Raw genomic sequence first — 22,922 nt, forward strand, 5'->3', positions numbered from 1 at the left:
GATTGAGCGGGGATTCGAACCCAGATTTAAGGAGCTTTTAGCGAAGAGCAAAATTTAAAGATCACAAATTTAAGGGGCAAAAATTAAAGACTAGTGCTTTTGAAGGGCAATCTGAGCAAAAAAAATGTTACTGAAGTTAGGCACATGTCATTCTTTTGCTTATGGTGTTGATATTTAACCTTTTGATTATATATGATATACTACTAAGCACTAACAAGTTCTTGCTCATTCAAATATTTTTAGCGTCATATTACATATCTTTTATCTTTCTTCTCGAATATTCCTCCTCTAACCTTGCGTCTTCATCTCCCTTTCTAGCTATTAACATTTTATTCCAACCAATTGGTCAACCATGTTTTTTCGTTGCATTTGTCTACATCCTGCAAATATGTTACTTTTCAAATTTGTGAAAGTATTTCAAGTTTTTGAAAAACTAAAAAATAAATTTGTTATGTTTGAGAGTTTTTGGCTAAAATCATACCTGAACTATAACGCAAACCTAGAATACATCTTTGTGTTATCTGAGTAAACAACAAACATTTATGTACTATCCAAAAAGTTGCAAGTCCCATCCTTGTTACCTCATATGGTTTTTGCTCACTGAGGTAACACAAGGATGTACTTTAGATTTGGATCATAATTCCGGGATGATTTTAGCTAAAAACTCTATGTTTTACCTCTATTTTAATTCTAGAGTAGTCACTAGACTCACCAATGTATAAAGTTATTCTATCTAATTTTAAATATCTAGTTTGCCCCCGTTGGCTCCAGATCAAGATTGCACCAGAAATAGAAACTTAGAGGATTATTTATGGTGAGTAACAACAATAATAACAACATACTCCGTATAGTCTCATAAAGAGAGATAGAGCGGTTGTTTCCGACAGACTCTCGACTCAAAAAAGACTATTTATGGCGAGTGTTATATTTAAAGGGTGGAAACAAGATAGACTCTTAAATTGAAGGGTCCATTTGCACAAAAACTCACAAAATGACCATAATGGTGATTATGTGGAGAAAATCCCGTCCCTAGGGAAGCAAAAGTCAAAGAGTTAGGAGTAATATACTATTCTTGTCTTTCTTAATTCTTCTCTCCAAAACAGTTCTTCAACCCTTCTTGGTTTTCACTTTTATATACCTGAAGATATATATATATATATAGCTGAAAATTCACAAAAGTCCTTTGTTTCTTCTTTTCTTGATTGAATCAAGAACTGACTTTGGGGGTTATATATGGAGAGAATAATTGGAGAGAAGTATAAGTTGGGTAGAAAGATTGGAAGCGGTTCTTTTGGGGTTATATATCTTGGTCTGTTTTTTTTTCTCATTTCTTTTCTGTTTTTGATATTTGGGTTTGTTATATTTGATAGACTCTGATTGTTTTTTATGTGTTTCTGCTAATCTTTCAGCTACCCACATTGAAACTTTTGAGATTGTTGCTGTTAAAATTGTAAGCTGTCTTGCCTAGATTTAGTCTCTCCTTAATAAGTTGTTGTTGTTGTTAGGCAGCTTTATATACCTATGTTAATCATTTAGTACATCATTGAACATTATAATTTTCCCATCTTGCTTATAGATATATCTTGGTCTAATAAGTTGTTGTTAGGCAGCTTTATATATCTAGCTATGTTAATCATTTAGTACAGCTTTGAGCATTATAAATATATGCATATCAGTTTGATAAGCTTGATGTGTTGTTTTTGGGTAGATATTAATGGGGACTAGGGGCATTTAGGTTAAAGATTCAAAATGATGAATGTTTGTCCATAACCAGAAGTTTTTGATATGTGCTAAAGGAAAAAAGAAGTGTTCTGTATGCCAAGATTCAGACTTTAGATGTTTTGGTTCATTATTAGTGTAAAATTTTGATCGATTTAGATTGTCATTAAAAGCACCTAATTGCTGATGTCAAAAAATTTATACAAAGTAAGCGTGCGGCTTAAAGAACACCAATTTTAGAAAAATTCTTATGCTCTTTCTTAAGTTGTCCACTGTTAAAATGACATCCCATTTCACAAACTGCGTTGTTATTCCCAAAATTATGCTCCTTCCCTCTTACGCCCCTGTCGTGCTAACTCCAACCAATATGATTAAGTTGTAAAACATTTCGTCTCTGCTACTTAGGTATAATCTTATGTCTTACCTCCCCTACTGCAATATTATCTCTCCTCTTTTTTAAGGTATCTACTGATTCCATCGACTTTTCTGTCAAAGAGCCTATGTTCCAGCTACCTGGGTGAAGTAGACTCTATTGGACTAGCCTCTTTGCCCTCATTTGTCCATAATACGGGAACCCTTTCTATTTTTCACCACATCGGGATGCTGATGTGGCGGAACTAGCTTCTTTACCACTTATGTATGTCTTTTGTTGAATCTTTTTTCACGGCCTGATAGAAAATTTGGTAAGCTAATTATTTTATTCCATGTTTCAGAAAAGGGTTAACCAATATGCTAACTGATCGATTATGATAAATTGGATCTGATTTAGTTTTTTTTTTTTTCTGCAATCCCTTCACTTGACATGAGTGTGAAAGGGGTTCTAGAAACTCGTCCATGACGTGAGTTCCTTTCTTATTTTGCACCACATTCGGGCGCTGATGTGGCGAGACTAGCTTCTTTATCCATACTCATTTGTGATGTCGGAACTCTAGCCCATACTCCGTCACATCCAGGCGGCAATGTGATGGAACCCTTGCCTTATTTTTTACGACATATGTGTGCCGATGAAACACGTGCCTAGGGTGAGCACGTCCTGGTATAATTTATCATGAATTGACTAGTTTTATGCTAGCTGCCAGCCTACCGCAATCCTCTTCCTTTATCCGGGTTTGGGATTGGCAATGTGGACAAGCTCGTACGGGCAGAGTTACTATATAATCATGCATAAGAAATTTCTCAACCTCGTTGCATTCCCAACCTTAGATGTCCTCCTAACACTTATTTCACATGGCCAATCGATCATCAAAATTCAAGTAATCGTTTGATAACTTCTATGACATTCACCGAACAATTGCCAAACCGTTTACATGCGGCCGCGGGTAGCATTCTCCTATGGCTTTCTCTTGCACCATAGATCTTTTGAGAGATGTACTCTCATATCATTATCCTCATTTCATCCTATGCATCTCGAGAACCTTTCCATTCCCTTTATAATTCACTTCACTTGCTCACTCAATGAGAAATTCTCCCTCTGCCAGTCATCCATCATCTATTAATCCAAATTTGGTGCTATTATCATCCTCGATAAAGTGCTTTCCTCTTTTGGAAATATTCATAACCGTTTCCCTAGTAGTGCCATCTAGAAGATGGGCATCCTTTGGATTCACCATCCCCCACTGAGAGTGGAAATAATTAACTTCCTCCATTCCGAATAATACCTCTTCCTTCCTTTTCTACGCATGAGAAATATATCATCATATTCTTTTATCTATATGAAACATTTGCTTCCATAAAGCATTCTCCTCTTGAGCAAATCTTTCATCATCATCCTTGTTTGTGTACTTAGCTGTTTGAAGGGATCTGCTATACTCCTCTAGTTCAAATTCGGTCCCATGTTCCAATATCATGGAGTTTCTTTCTGAGACCCAATTCGGTATGCTCATTTGCCTATTGCTGCTTTGAGTTGGTAGTCGAGTCACCTCTTTTGCATGGATTTATTACATAATTAACTACTCCTTTTGTCATCAATATGTAAGCACGTGAATTTGTTACATAATCCTCCTAAGATTTTTGTTGATCTGCTCCTCCATCTGAAAATACGTGATACTGATCAACCCAATGTAGTTTGTATATTAATTTGATCCCATATATCTCCTACATTTTCCATTTCTATAGCATGATGTATTTCCTGGTTAGTACAAACCTATGTTGCTCGGACTCTCCAAAAATGATGCCGCACCCGTGTCGGATCCTTCAAAAATACACTACTTTTGGAGGATCCGACATGCACCCGTGTCCATTTTTGAAGAGTCCGAGTAACATAGGTACAAACAAATAGTCTTCCTTAGTTATGAATTTTTCAAACAAATACTTAGAATATTACTGATAAAATGCATCAAGTTGCGCGCAAACCGGCCTCGACATCACGGTTATAAAGAAAATACATTACTGATAAAATGCCGAAATATCCATGACATGGTGAAGGATGTGTGGATATCTAATTTTAAGCAATGTTTGAGTTAGAATGTGGTTGGTTATTAAAAAGAACAATCTCAGTTGTGGTTGCTAGACAGGCTGAACCAGTCATTTGACTGTGCTCTTTGTGATTGCAGGAAAATAGGCAGACAAGACACCCTCAGTTGCTTTATGAGGCAAAGCTGTACACTATACTTCAGGGAGGAAGTATGTCTTCCTTGGTCACCATTCCACTTTATTTGACAACATTTCCTTTTTAGCAGTGCTATCAAAAGCGAAAAGCGCAAAAAAGCTCTAAGGTCAGCTGGGGCTTTAAGCGCAAGGCACAAATAAAGCACGGGCTTTAATCAAAAAAGGCGCAATGGTGCAAAAAGACAAATATATATATGTTTAGACCAAGACTAATAATATCAAGCATGAATGAACAAATATATGGACAAAGAAAATGTAAAAACATTACGCTGAAGTGAAATATAAATTATCTAGTGTCACCTCTTCAAGAGAGGCTCATTGGCAAGAAAAAGTATGTCTTAGAGCCTTGATGATGACACTGAAGCGCACATAAAGCGAGGCGAAGCGCTCAACTTGTTTTGAGCCTCGCCTCAGGGCTTAAGTGTGCTTTAAGTGCGCCTTTGACAACACTGCTTTTTAGTCCATTCCAAAAAGAATGACAACTTTCTAAATTGGGAAAAAATTTAACTTTATTTCCCATTTAACCCCTATTGTTAAGCTTTTATAGCACACAACTGATGTGGAATGTTTAAGATCACAAGTTTCAAAAGTCTTATAACTACACAAATGTTATGGCATGTTTATGAGTTATGACCACAAGTTTTCAAAAGTCTTACTTTCTTTTTTAAATTCCGTGCCTATTCAAATGTTGCCACATGAATTGAAACGCAGGAGTATTCACTATTACTTGTTGGTTTTGATTTCAGGTGGTATTCCTAATATAAAATGGCGTGGGGTTGATGGGAATGACAGTGTCCTCATTATTGACCTGCTTGGTCCCAGTCTTGAAGACCTTGTTGTACACTGTGGGAGGAAATTTTCACTGAAAACTGTCCTAATGTTGGCAGATCAGATGGTAATCAAAATATTACATACTCCTGTTTCTTTTGAGTAATGCATGTTTTGTGTAATAGTCTTACTCTGGCCTTTATTTTACCTATGGCTTTATTTAGTTGTTTAAGTGTGGCGTATGCAAGTTTGATATGTACTCTGTTGTCTCTAGATAGAGTATGTTGCAGAAATTATGTGTCATCAAGCATGTTTGTTATGTGCCTTTAATATTGCTGCCTTTATCCCGTGACATCTATCATGGAATTATGTTCATAACGATACTGGGGATTCTTTTCTGTGACAAAAGCAGATTACGAGAATAGAGTATTTGCATTCAAAAGGATTTCTGCATAGAGACATAAAACCAGATAACTTCCTCATGGGTCTTGGCAGGAAGGCAAATCAGGTAATGATATTTTCAGATAAGCTTCAGTCATTTTATTTCGATAAGCAAGAAGTCCCCGAGGACCAAGCCACATAGTCATTTAGTCAATTATTATTTTTCCTGTGATTCTGTTTTACCTTTGCCTTTTTATTCTTGTTGTCCCTATTGACAAAACAGGTCTATGTTATTGATTTTGGACTTGCAAAAAGATATCGTGACCCCGTCACAAACCGTCATATTCCTTACAGGTATGCGTATATTTGGTTTTATGCAACTTTCCTCTGGAAGCATATGAAGCTTGATGTTCGGTATATTGCCTTTTGCCCAGCCTTTTCAGTAACAAAACTTCATTTTAAGTGAAAATTCGATCGCTACACTTAAAATTTAGTGATTGTTATCATTGTTGTTTATATGATACTTGGTCCTTTGCTATCATTAAGGTGTTGATGATTGAAAATCTGTGTATTGCTTGAAAGTTTTCAAAAATGAAATGTCAAATCCTATTTATTTATAGAAAAATCCCACTAGTCTTCATCACCTAAGAAAGAAATGCCTTTTGCTGGTTTTCTGTTTCTTCCCCAATTCAAATGTCTTATGTTCTTGCCACTTCTTGGTGCTGAGTTATTCTTTCTGCCTTCTATACTGTTACAGAGAGAACAAGAACCTGACAGGGACAGCAAGGTATGCCAGTTGCAATACACATTTGGGAATAGGTAAAATTCTGTTGTATGTTGGTATCTCATCTCTGAGATTGGATGGTGTACTAAAATATCCTTTTTTCAAAATCTCTAGAGCAAAGCCGGAGGGATGATCTGGAATCTCTTGGCTATGTTCTTTTATATTTCTTGAGAGGCAGGTGTGGCCACTTTTCTTCTACGCTATTTCTCATTCACTGTTGCTGATTTTTCTTTGGTTTGTTTTTTGTTCTTTTCTCTTATTGACAGAATTAATTGGTTGACTTTCTCATGCAGCCTTCCGTGGCAGGGTCTAAAAGCTGATACAAAGAAGCAAAAATATGACAAGATCCGTGAGAAAAAAGTATCAACACCAATTGAGGTCTGTTTTATAAAGTTGGATGGCTATATTCCTCTGTTTTTTAATTGATGTATATATATAATATATAAAGCTGGGTGCTATATTTAAAACATTATTAGGTTAAGACATTCACGGTGGTTTCATTTCATTGAGTTTAATGGATAGTCAACTGACATTCAATTCTCTCTCTATAGGTTTTATGCAAATCTCTTCCGGTGGAGTTTGCTTCATACTTGCATTATTGTCACTCTTTAACATTTGACCAGCGCCCTGATTATGGATTCCTGAAACGCTTGTTTCGTGACTTATTTACACGTGAAGGTACGGATTTTAAATTCAGATTCTAGCACAAGTAAACTGAACTTTATGTTGTCGCTGCATTTCTTACTGTACTCTGACTCATGGATAGGATATTTTTGGGTCTCACTGAGAACAAAAACCAAAGAAATCTGGAAAACATATTATTGTAATCATGAACATGTAAGATTAGGAGTGTCAAAAGCATCAATTATTTTATGTCCGTAACTATACTACTATAGAGGGTAAACCTAAACTCTTTAGCTAATTGGATTCTCTATTAAGAAATATTACTTTTTCAATTGTTTTGTTGTTACTTTTATAAGTTTCTTGCAAGTAGGCTTGATCTTTCTTGGGCAGAGTTCCAGTATACATGCATTCTTGCAGGATTTGGCAGTTATTTTTAAGCATTTTTTTTTCTTTTCTGAATCTTGTACTGTGTAACTACTGTTTTCTATCCCATCAGGTTATAAAATGGATTATGTGTTTGATTGGACCATCTTGAAATATCAGCAGACACAGAGGTCAAAGTCGCAGCTAGAACTACCTGTTAGTACTTTCATCACTTCATATTTCGGCAAAAGTATTGTTTTCCTCGGCTTTTTAAATATTTTATCTGTATGAAGACATTTGATGTTGTATATCATATTTATAGAAGGTAAGTTTGGTTTATTCAACCCATTTTGATATTCTTTTCTCTGTCACTGAATATTGCAGAGTCTTCATCCACTTTCTGTAACGACGGGTACTGGAGCGTTGCCAAAGGTTTTAAATAAGCAAGGTAACTTGTCTTCCAGTTTTGTATTAGCTCTTTTATCTGCTTATTCCGATCTCCAAATAGGATAGCCATTTCACAGCATTAGCAATTTGTAATATTGGGATTCTGTCAATTTTCAGTGCTGCAGTATAGACAGAACTTATAGAGATGCGTGTGTGTAGCATTTTCAAAAAAAGAGATGCGTGTGTAAAATAAGTAGTGGTTTTACGATCCGCAGGGAAGTTCGACTTTAGACCTTCCCGGATGACTCAATTTCATCAGATTTATCCCTGGGATCTTGCTCTTTGAATATTAAAACTTATATGAACTTTCCTCAAGTATGACTAGTTTTTCTCCATTTAGCTGACCTGGACCTTGTTATAGTCTTGGCAATCATCGATTCCCTTTAATATCTGCATGTAGAGGAGTAAATCTCAAATTATATATTTTATTTGGGAGTTACTGATATGTAACTGTTTTATATCTTCATTAGCTGAAGCTACAAAACAGAAGATATCAGGTAATTTTGTACGTGGTGATGCATCAGCAACCAATCTGAAACCGGACAATCGTACTGGAAAAAATGTAAGTTGAATGTAGGCTGGAGACTCTTGTTGATTTTATCTATCCCATTTTAGTTACATCAAACTTCAATATTGAGTGGCATTTTACCATAAAAACATTCTTCATGTTTCAGTTAATAGTCTTGTTTGTTGTATATGCATGTTGCAAACGATTGCTCTATATTTCTAATTTGTTATAGATAACAAGCGATGCGTCTATTCCTTCTACATCGTTGGCTGATGCCTTCAAGAGAAGCTTCCCAAAACACGAAGATTCAATTGAAGTTGGAAATGTAGGTCATGCACAAAGTGGGAAAGCTGGTGCTTCAAGCAGCAAGCTGCATTTCTTGAGCAGGATGTCTTCTAGGTGAACTGGTAGGAGAATCTTCTCCAATTAAATTGATTTTCTTTCTTTTAAGTTGCATCATAAGCTGGTGCTTGTTTCCATTTACAGGCCGTGGATTAGTAAGTCTATTCTTTCTCTCTTTTTTTTTTTTTGGAAAAAATAGGGATCATAGTATGTGGGAGAAGTGCCGAAGAAGTCAAGGTCTACTTCGTGATGTTGAATTCACTTGAGCCATGTGTACCAGTATTCTATCCATCTCGAGGTGACTATGAAGTATAAGGCATTGGATGTTGCTAAAAGATGGCCTATCAAAACTTGGTTGTCCTTTTTAAGTTTTCTTTGTCTTGAACAATAGGACATTGACTAAGCCAGCTACAGTTCATTATTAAGCAATGTGTAAAGTGTTTCTTTCATTCCTTTTCTAATAGAGCATAAAAGTGACATTCAAATGTTTGATTGTTTTATCGCACTTTTATCTGAATTTTATTTCTTTAATTCCTTTGTGCAAAGCCTCGATGTTTACGTGCATCAGTTTTAATAGGTGCTCAAGTTCCTGAAAGCTCAAATTCGGTATTAGAGCATTTCAGGTATATATTTAGTTGTTTTTCAGGTTCTCACTGTCCTTGTCTTTAGCTGTGTATATGTTATAGCTTATTTGCTAAATTTTCATGAATTTCAGACATCTATATGTCATTCTTGATGATGAAGCCTGCCTTTGGTGTTGAAGTTCCAATGGGGCACCATCATGGCTCTTATAAAAAATCAACCTTGCCTTTGTTTATAATCGTATACTTGCTGCGGAGATGATGGAATTCTGTAACATGGAGTCAGAGGTATTGTGTGATTGGAGCCATAGCTTTTCTGCTCCTTTAATTTTATCTATCATGTCTCAAAAACAATCTTCATACTACTACATGTTGGCCATTTTCGCTTCAATAAGGCTTTTCATGTATTTAGCTCACAAATATCTCCCCCCCCCCCCCCCCCCCCCTCCTCTCTGTATTTCTCTTTAAAATAGTATATGGGACAAAGAAGTCAGTAGTTTAGGTCATGTTCTGTCAAGAGGCTAGTTTGTTGAATTCGCTGAACTTTTTGGCAGAACTCAACTTAAAATATACCAAGAGGCCTTCCATATGTCTATGAAACAGATGATACTTTCAACTAGTTTGAACCATGAAGTTTCAAGCTTTTCCATTAGCTTCATGTTATACTATTTGACATGTATCATACCCGAAGGTTCCTTTCTATTGGGGTTGGGGGGTTAGTGGGGGTGTATTTTCAGCTTCAGCTTCAGTACCAGATGGCGTTCGGAGATTGAGAAATTTGGGTGGAAAAGAACACGAGAGTGCTATTTAGCAAAAGCTACAAGATGCAAAACTAGGTACAATATCGGACAGGTGGTATGCATATATTTCCGTTTTATTCTGCATTGACCTCACAAACACCAATTTCAGGTTCAAAATTTTTGTGCTGAATTTAAATGAATAAAACACAAGTTTGTTTATCTAGTTCCTGATTTGTGACAGGCTTGAGAACCTAAGCGCATTGGTTTATTCAATGTTCAAGTACTCTTTTACCTGGAAATACAGTGTAGGTATTTTTAGTTCAGTGATAATGATATCACTTAACATGCCAAAACTAATCGTCACTCCACCTGTGATGTGAATTAAAAGATCCTACTCTGTAGCTTCCGGTATGTTGTTTCCTCTAAAACGCGCTATTGCTATAAAGGTTACGATTTAAGCATTCAAAATGAAGTTATTATGAAATGTGAAAGACGTTTTTTTCTTCTTCACAAGGTGCTTCTGGTGTGGCAGATTTGTAGCTGCGTCTTACCACGTACATACTATTAATAATCGAAATAATAAGCAGTTAGCACTCATTCCTACAATTGGAAGAAATTAATTGGTGTTACATCTATCCAAATGAATTATTAAAACTGATATGTGGCATAAAAACTTGTTTATGCTTATTTGGGGAGGAATCAATTGATACTTCTATCATATAAGGTAAAGTTATAGAAACCAATTCAAGCAGTGATGTGTACAGGGACAGGCAGATTATTGAGGTTTCTTTAAAAAAAAAAAAAAAAATCAAACGTCACTAGAAATACCAGAAAAACCAAAAACAAAAACAAAGGACATGTAAAGATGTAGCAATGATGTCGATTCACGTCATTCACCCTGATATTACAGGAAAACCATTTTTTTGGTTGTATACAACGTAAAGGAGGATTGTAGTCAAGTTGGAAAATGGAAATGAAAAATTCCTAATGTTATTTTCAGATTTTTGGAGCACAGAAAAAACACATGAATATACGATTGTCAAAAAGAGTTTACACAGTTGCAAGTAGCCTCTAAGTAATAAAAGTATATTAATTATAATAACAAGAATTAAGGAGCTTTGATGCAACAGCCAAAATTGTAATTTTTTAGTAGAGGAATGTATATATTAAAGTTATACCGCTCCTCAGCACCTTATTTGAAAGGTAATTACTATAATAATCATTTTATAACGAAGACGATGAAATAAAACCTAGCAATAGTGATAATAGTATTTGTACAACCATATTTAGGTGATCAAGGACAAAATATGTTTTTAATAACCACCTAACATTCCTCACATACTGCGTCTACTTACTAAATTAACCTCTCGAGTTTTAGGTTATCACAAAGGCAAATGGCTCTTCCTAAACTTGCAGTAATAAAGTGGTAATGAAAGGGGAGTTGGGACCTCCAAAGGACTTAGTGCTCCATTTGCTATCTCTTAAGACATGATTAGACACTTAGTAATGATGAAAGTGTCAATTAAAGAGAGATGCTCCTCTCTTTTTCTCTATTTTGTTGATTGCCTCGGAGTCATAAAACCCCATTTTCAAGTAGATACTTGTTTATTTTCTTCTCCTTTCTTCCCTCTTCTTGTTCAATCATTATTGCTTTTCGGCGTTTTTGTTAATGCTCAGATTGATATAAGTAGTGCTACATAGCCCGAAATTAGGCGAAAGATTACTTTACTAAAGCATGATAAAGAAAAATAAAGGATTAAGAAAGTTGTATGACTTAACCACAACTGCAAAAACAATGGCTCCCAAAAAAAAAAGTGATTCGTAAAATGTAGACGTGTACATGGATCGGGTTGGTTTGGATTTTTAAAGACCAAACCAAACCAATTGCATCGGGTTTTTAAATCTATAAACCAAATCAAACCAAACCAACAAAAGTCTGATTTTTCAACCTCGGTTTTTTCGGGTTGCTCGGGTTTTTCGAGTTTTTTCCGGTAAAGTCTTCATACTAAACATATAACTTGCTAGTAAGATACGACTATCTAATTAAGATATTTTTTAAGAAAATAACACAAAATGTGAGATGAGAGATGACATTGTACCCATATTCAACAAAAAAAAGTAATGAAATTGCATAAAATAAAATGATCATATCTTAAAAGTACTAAGTCATGCTATAATAAGTACGTTTAAATTATAAAGCATATAGAAAATGATCATAATCTAAAAGTACTAAGTCATGCTAAAATAAGTACGGCTAATAAATATTAATTACATGTCTAAATATTAAAGAAAAAATAAAATTAAGTTATGTATTTTCACTTTCTAAACCAATATAAAACTAAAGAATAGATATACAATATTATTGTCATTCCTAGCGTTAAAATTGAATTTCTTTTATTAGCATTAGTATTGATTTGATTTTTGTTGAGTTTTATTTGAGTTACTACTATCTAGCTATGGGCTATAAAACTTATTGGACCATTCAAAATTCTAATTCCAAGTGAAATAATATGTTAAAATACAAAAAACTATGAAAAAGTTTAAGAAATATTTATAAATTACATTATAAATAAATATTTTTATGTATAAAATATTTTTGAAATTTAAAAAATGTAATATCGGGTTGGTTTGATTCGGTTTAACCTTTTTTAGTTAAAATCAAACCAAACCAATAGTGGTCGGGTTTTTCTTTTTAAAACCAAACCACTAGTCGAATTTTTTTTTTCCGGTTTGGTTCGGATTATCAGTTTGGTGCAGTTTATCTGTTTCTTTTGTACACCCTATTCAAATGAATTACACGCAAAAGGGCTTCACATAGTTTTTCTTTTCTTCCCCCAATACCAAGAAAAGAAAGCAAAACTCAGAAGAGAAATGAATTATTTAAACGACAAATAATGGAAAACATTATTTGAATGAATGAGACAAGATAAAGTAGTTAAATCAGTTGGTTAACCATGCTGCTTAGCGCTTGTTCTTTTGTCTCGATAATTTCTTGACATACAAAAGGATACATCACAGTAAACTGATTAAAGTAAAATCATTTTGGGTGAGGTACTATTTGGTTATTGATTCTTAAAATTGTTACTATATCGTATGCCAATGACTCCTCTTACTGGTTGTATCTTTCTTTTACACAACTTTTGGAAAACCAAAAAGAAGAAAAGGAAAAGAAAGTCACTCACGAACAAATGTCGTAAGAAATTCAATTCCATCTTTCACCACTTAGCTTAAAATGTTAACAAAAAGCAAATGCCCTTTGATCATCTAGTGCTGCACACCATATGTTTTAACAGCTTTTTGGACTTCAAAATAGTATTATAACTTAAGGTCAAGGGTATATCATTTTCTGCTGTGAGAATATATGCATGTATATTTATGCATGGAGGGTCCCTATTCTTTAGTCATCATGATGCCCGCCGTTCAAGAACTTATCTTTTAACCCTTTACGTATAAAGAAGAAATAAGGGTAGAAAGACAAAGGGAAGTTGGAGATAAAGTTTAATTGGACTTTTAAAATGGGACCTGTCGATATCCAGTGTCATAATATACTATGTATTGCAGTCTTCCACTTCATTCTTTCTTTTTGAATTTTCAAGATTTCGAGGGACTTTTGAAGTTCTTACTCTTAATTCTTTTTTCCTTTTGAAATACTCCATCACCAGTGTTATATATATCACACTATTCCTTTTCTTTTTCATTCTCCTCCACCATGGATACTATGTTAACTTTATTTTGTATAAACAAATTGATATAGGAAAAATTAAGTGTGCAGTTAAAGTCAAAAACATGCACAAATTTCTACTTGAACGAAATTTGTATTAGCTAATAACACACTGATCTCCTCCTTTGAGTGGTTATAATGGAAACGGCGGGCTCTTGCGGTGTTAAATGCAAGTCAAATAGGTTGGAAGGGATCAATGAAGATAGTGCAGCAAATTGGCTATCAGTGTCATGCCCTCCACCAGAAACTCCTACCGAATCTATGGAGTTCCTTGCAAGATCATGGAGTCTGTCAGCTAAGGAACTCTCTAAAGCTCTTTCTCACACAAAACAAACAAGTCATCCAGACGAGAAGATGTCGTTCCCTTCGTTACAAGCACAACATGGAAAGACCTCGATTATTGAGGAACCTGTAAGCCTTTCTTCGTTAAAGCTTGTTATTTTTTTCATTTAATTCTGTCTAGAGAACGAGTACTGTTGTGGAAATGCTTACTTTCATTGATTGCTTACAAGATTCTACTCTTATTATCTTTAAATTGCAGCAAGAACAAACACTACCTAACTGTGATAGCCCTCCAGTTTCTCCGAGGGGAAGTGATGATACAAAGGTAAAGCAAAGAGAGAAGCAAGAGGGGGGAAGGGGGTCCTATCTACTTGCATATGCATGCATGCAACCAAATCTTTTGGATATTTACATCCCACTTTGAAATCATACAAGGATAAGTACACCATCGTACTTCAGAAAACAATTTCCATAATGTTAGATTATTCATATTTCTTAAGAGCATGCAGCAAAAAGGCATGTATAACGGTAGTAAGGTGTTTGAAATGCGTGTTTCACTAAAAGAAAAAGGAAATTAATTGTCCTATGAAATCATGCACTTGAAGAGTTGAATTATAATTAGGCTAGAGGAGTAACAGTAGTGCTATACCCTTTTTTCTGAACTACAGATTAGGCATTACAATAAAGAAGCATGCGTTTGGCTGAAAAAGCAACCACAAAGTCCTCATCATCATTTTCTGAATCCAAATATGGACAAATTATGTTGGAGTGCCCTCTAGGTTGATGGAATTACCCTTATCTCTTTCCTTGTTCCCGAAATTACTCTTTAACTCTCTCAGTTTTGCACTCAGCTGAATAACTATACTTGTGCCTTATGGATCAGTAACCGACATCCTTAATCACAACTAATTATATTGATATGTGCAGGAATTGTTTTTACTACATCAGGCGCTCAATCCAGATTTCCTCTCCAATCATCATTTGTTGAAAGCTGGGGTATACAATTATTTTGATAATTACTTCACTACTACCTCTGAACAATCAAGACTAAAACTGGCATAATGCAGCTCTACAGGACCGTAATGCGTGGTAAGACACTGGGTAGATGGCTGAAAGATCAAAAAGAAAAGAAAAAACAAGAGCTTAGAACTCACAGTGCCCATGTGCATGCAGCAGTTTCAGTAGCAGGGGTTGCAGCTGCAGTGGCCGCTCTTGCAACCTCATCAGTAACTTTTCCAGAGAAATCCACAGCCCAACACAAGACATCTTCAAAGATTTCAACGGCAATTGCATCTGCAGCAGCTTTAGTTGCATCCCACTGTATTGAAATTGCAGAGGACATGGGTGCTGAACAGGACCAAATCTTATCAATCATAAATTCAGCTATCAATGCAAGAACTAGTGGAGACATCATGACTCTAACTGCTGGAGCTGCTACAGGTATTAAGCCAACTGGCCTCAGCGGGTCCATTAATCTAAAGAGAGCACAAACCCAGCCAATATGATAAATAAAAACAGCTCCTGTATTCTTCTTTAACATGGCATACTTTGCATAATAGTCATGCTCATCTTCCAACTGTTGCTACTATATGATACACAGAACATTTGCTATCTATAGGGATGCCAACAGTTCCCCTCAACCGTTTCATAATATAAGGACGGTTAAACTGGTAATGCTAATCTATCTCATTGGCATTCACCGTTACAGCATTGAGAGGCGCTGCCACTCTAAGGGCGAGGCTACAGAAAGGAAATGGAGCTGCAGCTGTTGCACTAGCTGATGAGCGTGTCGAAGGTAGCAAAGAATCAACTGTTACAGCAGCTCTTAGTTTTGTTGCCAAAGGGGGAGAACTGCTCAAACGTACAAGAAAAGGTAAAATGAATTTAGTAACTACACTTACCTTGCAAGAGATATTGCATTTTTTTCAACAATGTTTCTATTCATGCAGGAGATCTCCACTGGAAACAAGTCTCTTTCAATATAAGCCCTGATTGGCAGGTAATATTGGAGAGTATACCATCTAAATGGATATACTGTCTATTAAACAAACGAACTGTGTTTCAGATCTGCGTTACTGTTAAATGGAATGCAACAAATTTTACTTATGCAGCTCACGTGGTTGTTGTTTCATGCTTCCCTATATCATCATAACAAAAATGCGAATATGAATCTTGGTAGCAGGTGATAGTTAAAATGAAAAGCAAGTACATGGCAGGAACATTCACAAAGAAAAAGAAATGTAAGCTTTAACAAATACTCACTCTAGGATCAAATTGTCTATGTGATCCTTTACACTTTCATCTAAATTGGTGCTTGATGAGTATCCAGGTATGGTCTCTGCAGTCTATTGTGACATACCAGCATGGCCTGGACGAGATGAGGAACAAGACGAGCAGAAGTGCTACTTCGGGATACAAACTGCTGAGAGGATGATTGAATTTGAGTGCAGAAACAAAGGGGAGAAACAAATGTGGGTGGATGGGATTCAACAAATGTTGTGCTGCCGCATGACCAGGACATGACTTTGGATGAACATTTCAAAAAAAGAACCATAGTTTTTAGAGCAGTTGACAATGTGTGGCTTCCAAACTCTAACTATGGTATCAAATCAGAGAAGCAATGGATTGATTTAAGCTGTTACATCTGTATAGGGATAGATTACATATTGGAAAATGGCACTACAATGTGCTATCCCTGATTTATGTCAGAATAGATTATCTGAATGATATCAGTAGACAAATTGTGACAAATTATTCAGAAACCTAGTGCATGATTGAGATGTTTTGGGTTATCCTGCATTTGTTCACTCTAATTCCTTCATAAAGTCAGCATTATCAACAAAAACCTGCAAGATAACAAATGTATAGAACTAAGACGGACAGCAAATTTTTTTTTTTTTTTTATTTTTTTTTTTTTATCCTTCCTAATCTGATACTTATCACTAGTGAAAACATAGTGTTCCCACTGAAGCTGAACATTTTATTCCAACTCTGTTACATGAGTAGTCTTCCCTAACTTGATTCAACATAGCATCATTTCACAAGCCAAAAGCCTTACACCAATGACCAACGTCATAGCGGTGTATGCTTTTGCCATTTACTGATACATCCTATGTCTCAATTGAACAGACCTAGATATTATAACTTCAGTTTCACGATTGCAGAAATAATGTTTTAGCCATCAAATTTTGAATTAATAAAAAAATAACATCTGTTTTTCCTAAATTCAGTAGGTGCTAAGACACATGATGCTACACCAGAAACTTAGTTGGTCAATTAACATATGAATATAGGGAATAGAGCGTCATCTGTTTTACACATATTGAAGAAAATAATGTCTCTACTGCAGATTTGAAACACCAGTTATTCTCTCTCTCACCTAGTGTATGGTCAGCAGCGTCTAGAGGTATTACTTATTCTGCACGATACTAGCCAATTGGAGTGAAGGTTAGCGAAGATAAGTTTTCAATGATTGATCTTTTTATCATTTTTGTCTTTGTCCCATTCCTCTAGAAGATAGTGAATGGTAATGACTTCAAGGTAGATAACCGCCTTCAAATTATAGATACTCTTAAACTAGTATTCTGACAAAATCAAGCATTAGATGTCTTCAAACAAGTTTTGGTGCGTTGTCTAATGCTGGAAAAGAAACCACCAGTTCTTGCCAAAATAATCATAATTGCTGATGACTTACTGTCTTCCAACCATCAGGATCAACGCATGCCATGATCTTGGTGTTGATACCCGGCAAGGGTCCAGGTTCAAGTACAATTTCCCCTCCATACAGTCTTATAGTTTCTGCAGTCTTGTAGACATCATCTGTTCCTACTGCGATCTGCAAAGATATGGAATCTTCCTTACAAGCTGATACCTATAGAATTTTCTGAAGTCTGGGAAAGAATCAATGATCAATTATAACTTCAAATGAGTCTGCTAATTTTACTTATCTTAAACAACAGATCGAAGTAATATGTTTGAATGCTGTTACCTGACCATAACCATTTCCTTTATCATAGCTTTTGACACCGTAAATATATGTTAATTCCAGAACTGCATTTTGGTCTTCAGGTCCATAACCCATGATGGCTATTGTGTTCTGAGAACAGGTGTTAATAATTAACAAACAGAGGAGAGACAACCCCATAAATTAGCATTAAAGAAATGTTCAAGTAAAAAAAAGCATTATATCAAGGTGTAGGGAGCAGAACTTTAATAAAATCCAAAGAGAATATAAGAAGAATGGCCATCCTAGTATTGGGACCCAATCTAGCATGACAGAAATCGTCCACCCTGAACATGAAGTGTGTTTGCAAAACCGATGGAGAGAAAACCAAGAGCAAAAGGAAACACCAATGAGAAGTTGCTTAATTAAAGGTGTTGCAGCCACAAATAAATAAAATTGCCCTCTCAAATAGCTTAAACTTTTACATGAGGGTTCACACAATTAAACATATGAAACAATTAGAGTATTCAATCAAAAATCATAAAACATTGAGTGGAGTGACATTTAAGACCTTTACTATGACATTTAAGACCTTTACTAACTTCCATTATAAACCCCTTTGGAAGCACTTTTAAATCCAATGTGAGACAATATATAAATAAACACACTTTTCTCACATGTAATTCCCTCTAGGTTAATACCGACTTACAAGTGAGAAGATAGGCCTATTTAAGTGGCTCTCATACGATATAAAAGAATCCAAGCATCCAACCCAAAGCCTCAAGGAATGAGTTGAGTCAACTCTAACCACAAAGGACTATTTTGCAAAAGAACCTATAAACTCACTTTGTTGTCCGGATTATCTCTTTTACGAATAAGATCCATGCCAAATGCCTTGCAAAATTAATCAACAATGAAGATTTAGTGTTTCTTGCTATAAAAAAAGCACGTATATACAAGAATATTCATCTAGCTAATGTTGCAGTTTACCTTCTTATAGAAATTAATGGACTGGTCAAGATCTCCTACACGGAGCATTACGTGATGGAAAGGCACAAGAGTAGGACTTCTCTCTAGAAACTCGAAGTTGTAGCCGTCAGGATCTTCCACAAGGGCAATTATAGGTCCTCCATCTTTGATTGGACCAGGTTCCCGGAGGACCTTCCCTCCCTTTGCTTTTACTAGGTCTACCATCTTAGCAACCTATATGGAAAATTCGAAAAACATGTGACGTTAATTATTTCTGAACTTCTATAAGCAATTACGGGAGAAAAAAGAAAGTATTACTATTAGAAAATCATTTCTAAAGGTGTCTAACTGAAATATTGGTGATTCTAACAGCAAGATGTATGAAAGTCATCGGCAAGTAATGAGGAGTAGAGTAACTTCTAAAATGAAGACCAATCAAAGAAGGAAAAGGGCAACTCAACTAAATGCCTGTAAAACTTTAGTAATCTTAGTTTACTTGATTGTATGACGTCAGAGAAAGTATACATTGAACCGACAATGAATTTTCATCTTATGAACAACTTACATCCTCAACTGCAATTCCAAAATGACCAAAACCAGTTCCAATGTCATACTTGTCAACTCCATAGTCTGAAAAGTACAATGATTATTACATCCTAAAGTGCAATAGATAATTTTCGAAGAAAGCGCAGTGCTAACTGCCAGCTATGAGGAGCCTTACTGTAAGTAAGTTCAACAGCGAAATTTGATTCTTCAGGTCCATAACCAAGAAAAGCATTTGAATAACCATCCTCTGGTATATCTCGCCTCCTTAACAGCTTCATTCCCAAGCATTCTGCGTAAAACCTGTATCACAAGAACATCTCTGATACCTGGTTGGGAATATGAAACATAGTACTGAAGCTTCAACGTTTTTCTCTGTAAAAGTAAACTTACTTTATCGTCTTGTCCAAATCCCCAACACGGTAAACGACATGAAGCATTCTTCTTTTGTCTTGCTTGATCCACTCTGATGCATTTTCATCACTTAGGGCAATATTCGACTGCGCCAGTTCAGCAATCGTTCCACTTTCGATCACTTTCCCTTCAGCATTAAGAGATTCAGGTGCTTTTCCATTGAATAACTGTGACTGAGTGATGGCTGAAAAACCAATGAACTTCAGTAAGTCATCTACTAATACACCATTTTCCAGTCTTTTATTTTTGTCTATACTAAGTTATGTTTAGATCCATAATCTCAACTGCTCTTTAGTCCTTGGTCAGATCTTTTGGTGCAACGAGTGTAACAAAGAATTTTATGCTCATTGCAGGAACAACTGATAACCCCAACATTTATTTGGGGTACTGTATAAATTATAATAGGTCTTTATGTGAGCTTGGTTTTGCTTTACTAGTTCTATTCCATATTCGTTCGCTCCCCATTGATCGACATCCTATATCATGTAATTATTAGATCATCAGTTGTATACAACTAATTAACTGAATTGATCAATCCAATGAAATGTGCTACTACATTTTTAACTTTTTTTAAGAATTGAAAGATCGTCATGGAAATCGTTAATCAAAATAACTCTTAATACAATGGCTCATGAGCCCTACAATTGAGTAGTGAGTTAACTACCAATTCAAAAACCTATATAGCTAAAATCTAGCTCTGAGCAAAAGACCCTTTTTTTTTTTTTTTCTTTTTCATATGGGATTAAAGAGACTTAGTGCCTTTGCAACACCATTATCCAGTGTTAGCACCTCAATCCAACTTGCCAAACACAAAGGTTTTTCAGACAATTCATTATCTGAAGCACTGAAATTGCACTGTTACAACTACTAAAAACACAATTCCCCAAATCAATATCTACAACTTTGAAAAAAAAAAATATCAAGAACACTATCTTCTTTTTTCCCTTCTCATGTTTTGCCCATGGTCATTTTTTTCTTAAGAGTTAGATAAGTTTGAATTGCATTTGGATAAGATAAGAATAAAAGGCCATTTCTTTTTTCAGTTACTTATCAAAATAATGTGATAAAATCATGGAGCAATACTATATTCATAAGAACTACTGTACAAAAGAAGAAATGAAATTCAAGAACCTGTAGTGAGTTGAAATAAAGCAAGCCTGCGAGATGCATTGTAGGCACAAGGCACAAATACACTGCACCCATTATTAGTAGAAGAAGGAAAAATGGACTTCAATGGCTGTTGAATTTTAGGGGAAAATATTTGTAGAGCCATTTGTATGGACTATCAACTGTAAGTTCTGTAACGCTCCTGTCCTCTGCTATATCAAACTTTATCCTAACTTTACTTTGCTGATTTATACGTATGGGTTTGGATAAAACAGCTTTTTGGGTGTGTTTCGTATGAAAGGAAAATATTTTGTGGATTTCTTACTTATTTCCTAGTATTTGGTAAGTAAACAAAAAATATTTATTCCAAGAACATTTATACGTAACCTAGTAAAACACGGTGGGGGTTCGGGTGTGGGTTTTTTTTTTTTTTGGAGGGGGGGGGGGGGGGGGGGGGGAGTCAAGGGATGAGCGCGTTAGGTAGGTGAGAGGAGACAATGAACTTGGAATATCATTTATGCAACTTATTTTCCCGTCTTCATTAGGAAAATCATTTTTCTCATTTTTAAAAAACTTATTTTCCTAAATAAAATATTTTAACCAACCAAACATTAAAAAATTGTAAAACATTTTCTTAAAAATATTTTCCTCCTTACCAAAAACACCCTTAATTCTAATAATATTGCTCAATTATATTTTCTATGTTCCAGTTTGTATGATATTACTAATTGGTGAATTAAGTAAGTTTTAGGGAATAATTTCAGAGACATTCCTCTAGGTTTGTCTTGTTGGTAACACTAACTACACACAAATTCAGTCAAAATAAAAAAGGTGAAATCAAAATCCGATAATAACAATAAAAGAATTGGATTACCCATCCAAATAGACGAGCAATGAAGCGAAATTAATAACACCAGCCCTCCAAGTGTTGCACATTTTATTATTGGTTTCATCTCAACAATCTAATATAGTAATGCACAAAGTCTTCTCACCAAATCTGCAAACTCAATTTATTAACATAAGAAAACAATGGCCAAAGGTTAGAAGCAATGATAACACTTCGAAATTTAACAATTTGAAAGCTATTATAAGGATAAGTAAACACGATATGAAGACGAATATGATAATTGAATAAAGAAAATGAGTATAGAGACGTTTAAGGGCTTATATAGGAACTTCTCTTTTATTAGATCGACAAAAAAAAGTGAGTAGGAAGTTAATTAGTTGGAGAAAAAGAACAATTCTAGTGTGTTTGGAGGAGTGAAGGATTAAAGATGCTTAAAAACGGGTTTAAGCGAATTTTACAAAATACCTACGTAATTCTTTAAAGTGGTTTTGATTTTTGATATCCCTCACATCTTGACTTTGAGCCCGTTTGGCTTAGCTTATAATCTGATTTCAGCTTTTTTGAGTGTTTAGCCAGCCAACTTATAAGTCATTTTATGCTTAAAAAAATCCCAAAAATAAGTTGGTCCGTTTGGCTTAACTTAGAAAAAGCAGCTTATAAGCTGTTTTCAGCTTATAAACTGCTTTTTTTAAGCTCATCCAAATAGACTGTCTTTTTTGGTGAATTGGTGAATTGGTGTGTTACTGTGTGTGAGAGAAAGCAAACATGTGTACTCACAAAAGGGTAGATTTGGAAGAACATAGAAAATTTGTCATTTAAATATGTTTTGTCATAAAAATATTTACAAAATGAAGGTGAGTGTAAAATCTCAAAATTACAAATTACAAAGAAGGTCGATATTATGAAAACAAACTTGAAGAGAGATCCATGAAAGTTCACATGTTTTAATTATACTTTTTCTATCCATATTTACTTATCATATACGGACTTGACACGTCCATTTAAGAAGCCAAAAATAGAATAATAATTTTACTCCTATATCATCCTTAATTATTGCTCAATAACTTAATGATTGAAATCAATAAAATATACTTTAAAAGTTGTGAAACCACTAAAATTTCTTTGAACTTGTCAACACAATAATTAATAATAATAGTAAAATAATTATGAAATGATAAATATCTCTTGATTTTTCAAACTAAACAAGTAAAAATGATCAACTATTTTTAGTG

The 22,922-nt window shown here is 35.0% G+C and overlaps 3 protein-coding genes across 16 annotated transcripts; 2 read left to right on the forward strand and 1 right to left on the reverse strand.

The window, feature by feature from the left end:
• Nucleotides 1-960: 960 nt before the first annotated feature.
• On the forward strand, nt 961-10,637 carry LOC132635787 (casein kinase 1-like protein 3). 8 transcript variants are annotated; one of them, XR_009580747.1, is made up of 17 exons: nt 961-1,309; nt 1,410-1,450; nt 4,272-4,341; nt 5,073-5,221; nt 5,507-5,602; nt 5,759-5,829; nt 6,233-6,294; nt 6,374-6,437; nt 6,553-6,637; nt 6,811-6,937; nt 7,380-7,462; nt 7,631-7,694; nt 8,164-8,255; nt 8,531-8,608; nt 8,743-8,841; nt 9,112-9,166; nt 9,259-10,637. XR_009580747.1 is itself a non-coding variant. In XM_060352312.1 (15 exons), the coding sequence occupies exons 1-14, from the start codon at nt 1,234-1,236 to the stop codon at nt 8,582-8,584; spliced, it is 1,134 nt and encodes a 377-aa protein (XP_060208295.1). In that variant the 5' UTR covers nt 961-1,233; the 3' UTR covers nt 8,585-8,608; nt 8,743-9,074. The 8 variants fall into 8 exon arrangements, 2 of the variants coding, with proteins under 2 accessions (XP_060208295.1, XP_060208294.1); XR_009580746.1 differs by having other exon boundaries at nt 9,121-9,166; XR_009580744.1 differs by having other exon boundaries at nt 963-1,309; nt 8,434-8,608.
• A 2,611-nt stretch (nt 10,638-13,248) lies between these two features.
• Nucleotides 13,249-16,666, forward strand: LOC132635789 (VAN3-binding protein-like). 3 transcript variants are annotated; one of them, XM_060352316.1, is made up of 9 exons: nt 13,249-13,996; nt 14,127-14,192; nt 14,795-14,863; nt 14,935-14,956; nt 15,041-15,307; nt 15,576-15,740; nt 15,817-15,866; nt 16,050-16,107; nt 16,197-16,666. In XM_060352316.1, the coding sequence occupies exons 1-9, from the start codon at nt 13,724-13,726 to the stop codon at nt 16,388-16,390; spliced, it is 1,164 nt and encodes a 387-aa protein (XP_060208299.1). In that variant the 5' UTR covers nt 13,249-13,723; the 3' UTR covers nt 16,391-16,666. The 3 variants fall into 3 exon arrangements, with proteins under 3 accessions (XP_060208299.1, XP_060208298.1, XP_060208297.1); XM_060352314.1 differs by having other exon boundaries at nt 13,274-13,996; nt 14,935-15,307; XM_060352315.1 differs by lacking the exon at nt 14,127-14,192 and having other exon boundaries at nt 13,265-13,996; nt 14,935-15,307.
• On the reverse strand, nt 15,580-21,131 carry LOC132635790 (lactoylglutathione lyase GLX1-like). 5 transcript variants are annotated; one of them, XM_060352317.1, is made up of 9 exons: nt 20,868-21,120; nt 19,716-19,920; nt 19,501-19,625; nt 19,345-19,409; nt 18,801-19,013; nt 18,657-18,704; nt 17,856-17,963; nt 17,562-17,702; nt 15,580-15,718 (listed from the first exon to the last, which is right to left on the reverse strand). In XM_060352317.1, exons 1-9 carry the CDS (start codon nt 21,007-21,009, stop codon nt 15,674-15,676), a joined length of 1,092 nt encoding a protein of 363 aa, XP_060208300.1. In that variant the 5' UTR covers nt 21,010-21,120; the 3' UTR covers nt 15,580-15,673. The 5 variants fall into 5 exon arrangements, with proteins under 5 accessions (XP_060208300.1, XP_060208302.1, XP_060208301.1 ...); XM_060352318.1 differs by lacking the exon at nt 15,580-15,718 and adding an exon at nt 16,447-16,713 and having other exon boundaries at nt 20,868-21,114; XM_060352319.1 differs by lacking the exon at nt 18,657-18,704 and having other exon boundaries at nt 20,868-21,129.
• Nucleotides 21,132-22,922: the final 1,791 nt, after the last annotated feature.

This window comes from Lycium barbarum, chromosome 4 (assembly GCF_019175385.1).
Source record: "Lycium barbarum isolate Lr01 chromosome 4, ASM1917538v2, whole genome shotgun sequence".
NCBI classification, from domain to species: domain Eukaryota; kingdom Viridiplantae; phylum Streptophyta; class Magnoliopsida; order Solanales; family Solanaceae; genus Lycium; species Lycium barbarum.